Source organism: Pinus tabuliformis, chromosome 7 (assembly GCF_031772625.1).
Source record: "Pinus tabuliformis cultivar Carrire ecotype Pingquan chromosome 7, CPIR1, whole genome shotgun sequence".
NCBI classification, from domain to species: domain Eukaryota; kingdom Viridiplantae; phylum Streptophyta; class Pinopsida; order Pinales; family Pinaceae; genus Pinus; species Pinus tabuliformis.
This window is the reverse complement of record NC_142293.1, coordinates 600593465-600596246: the sequence shown is the minus strand read 5'-3', so window position 1 is coordinate 600596246 and position 2782 is coordinate 600593465. Positions and strand designations below refer to the sequence as shown.

At 34.0% G+C, this 2782-nt stretch overlaps 1 protein-coding gene across 1 annotated transcript; it reads left to right on the top strand.

The window, feature by feature from the left end:
• The first annotated feature begins 938 nt into the window (after positions 1-938).
• LOC149248873 (uncharacterized) lies at positions 939-2039 on the top strand. The gene is made up of 2 exons (XM_089456121.1): positions 939-1256; positions 1352-2039. The coding sequence occupies exons 1-2, from the start codon at positions 942-944 to the stop codon at positions 1469-1471; spliced, it is 435 nt and encodes a 144-aa protein (XP_089312247.1). The 5' UTR covers positions 939-941; the 3' UTR covers positions 1472-2039.
• The last annotated feature ends 743 nt before the right edge of the window (positions 2040-2782 follow it).

Below are 2782 nucleotides of genomic sequence, written 5' to 3'. Positions count from 1 at the left end.
TTTTTCAACCATTATCAACTATTTTGATTAACATAATCAACCATATTTGGTTATAGTTAAATATACAACCATAGTCACCCAAATTCAACCATACATTTCTCATAATAGACCTTCGTCAACCATAGTTTCACTATATTTAATCATAATCAATCACAATGGTTAGTTAAATTCATTCATGTTTACCATAATAGACACTCATCAACTATACCTTCACCATATATAATCATAATCAACCATCATAATAACTTAAAATCAACCATATATTTACTATAATAAATCTTCATCAACTATAACTTCACCATATTTAAACATAATCCACTATAACATATCAAATTAATAACAAACACTAATAAACTAATCCTCCCAACAATGATAAACTAACTTACTACAATCACTTGAGTAGTTAATATACACCTATCTACACCATTAACATTTAAAAGTGGAAAATGAGAAACTTTTACTTAACTGATTATAACTAATAATAATAGAATATCTATTTGTATTTTTATCTATGGTGTCTTAGTACTATACCTATATTTGTACTTCTATCAGGGTGCTTCTTTGTCCTGCGGAGGCTCAGTTTAAATTTAACTGAAATTGGATAAACAAACTGTCATAACTTTAAATATCTCTCGGCCACAGAGAGCCCAGCCCGCATGCCAAAACCTAATAATAAAAGGCGTTGGACCAATTCACTTTTGCTTTTGGACAAAGAGACTGCCCAAACGTAAATGGGCCAGCTGAAAAATACGCTAATAATAAAAGGCAATTGGACCAGCTCACTTTTCACATGCCTTAAACCAAAGGAGCCGCAATTGGACCAGCTCATTTTTCACATGCCTTAAACCAAAGGAGCCGTTACCTGGGGTGGGAAAGGTGTCAGAAAATAGGCTATATAATTCCTCTCACTTGTAACCCGCAACATCATAGTAAATTGTTTCATGGAGATGAAGCCGCTTGATATGGAGGTTCATGCTGAAGTGAAATGTCAGAATTCGGCCAAGAGTGAAAATTGTGAGAAAGAAGTTGAAAGTATTCATCACTCCAAAGATGTCGGAGTTGCATTGGAAAAGCCACCGAAGGCAATACAGACTGAGATTTCGAAATCAGAGCCGCACAGCAGTACTGCTTCATGTAAGAAATCTGAAGGTCACCAGATCGAGTGCTCTCCATCTGTTGATGTGTGGAAATGTAAGGAAAATGGTAATACTCACACTCAGAAGACTGGGAATTCCGTGAAGGAATTCGAGGTTACCGTAAGTGCTGCCAACCCTAGTTGTGACCCATTTTATTTTATCATATATGATCGTACATATTTTAGTAATAGCTATCATCGTTTTCCTTGTGATAGTCATCCCAGAAAACAACCGCAGACGAGATGTTCTGTGCTGAAGCAGTAGCTGTGACAGCAACGATCAGGGGAGATACCTCTTCTGGTGTAAAATCTGGTTCTCCCGGTAAAACTAATTGACTGCGTCGGTTGCAGCCAGTTTTAATTGATACGCATATATGCAAATATATAATAGTATTGTGTGTCAGTTTGGTTTTCACTTCATCAACCTTGTGATGGGTGTCCACAACCATAACATAAATAAATATGAGATATGTGTGGGAATATATTTGCTCATATCGTCTAGGGGAGATACCGCTTCTGGTGTAAAATCTCGTTCTCCAGGTCAAACTAATTGACTGCGTCTGTTGCTGCTAGTTTTAATGGATATACAGGGATATACAGTGTTGTCTTCGTCTCTATTTGAGTTCCAAGTTAGTTATGAGTGAACATGTGTTAGTTATGAGTGAACCAATTTAAAAAAGAAAAAATGTGTTGGTTTGGTTTTCCCTTCAGAGATGATGAGTGTTCACAACCCCAACCAAAATAAATGAGAGATGTGTGAGAGAATAGATTTGCTCATATCGTCTGGATATGTGGAGGTTTTGTCGATTTCGAATGTTTTATGTGTGCGTGTAAGGGCTTGACTGCAGAAGTCATGGCAGGCCGTGCGAACGCCATGGCTTAGTAAATTCTATTTGGCTTGTAACTTTGGTTGTTAACTATGTTATATATTAATATTTGTAGCGTAATCACATTTTGCTCATCTTATAAGTAGATAACAACTCTGCAAATTACGGTACTTAATTTGAGTAATTGACTCAATTAACCCATCAGTTTTCATATAGTTTTAACAAAATTTAAATTATTACTGGGAAATCTATTTTTTATTGAAATTGGTTACTCTAATCATTTTGTTAATTCTTTTTTAATATTTTGTTAGTTCTTTTTTTTTAATTCTTTTTTAATATTTTGTTAATTCTTTTTATGATAGTAACCATTATCAATGGATGAAATTGAAAATGATAATTTTCTAGTGTATCTATCATGTGTTTAAACTCTGTTTAAATTAATTTTTTATCAAACTATAATTAAAAATTTACTATTCTTATTATGTATCTCCACATATTAGGATTAGACAAAAATATATATATATAAAATTAAAAAAAAAAAATTGAACAAGTGGTTTTGTATGTTGAATTGTATGTGTTACATTAGAAAATGTGTTAGTTGTGATTACAATCGTGCCATCTCCATGAGTTGCTTCCTTGCAAAGCGGACTACATGGTGCTTCCTTGCAAGGCGTACTAAATGGCTTTGATGGTGAAATGCCCATGGCCTCGTGCCATTGGTGGGTTTGCCAAATGGCTTTGATTGGTATTGTTTTAATCAAGATTATTAATTACTAGAGTTGTGTTTGCAATTAACTATTTTGATAATCCCATGCGATTA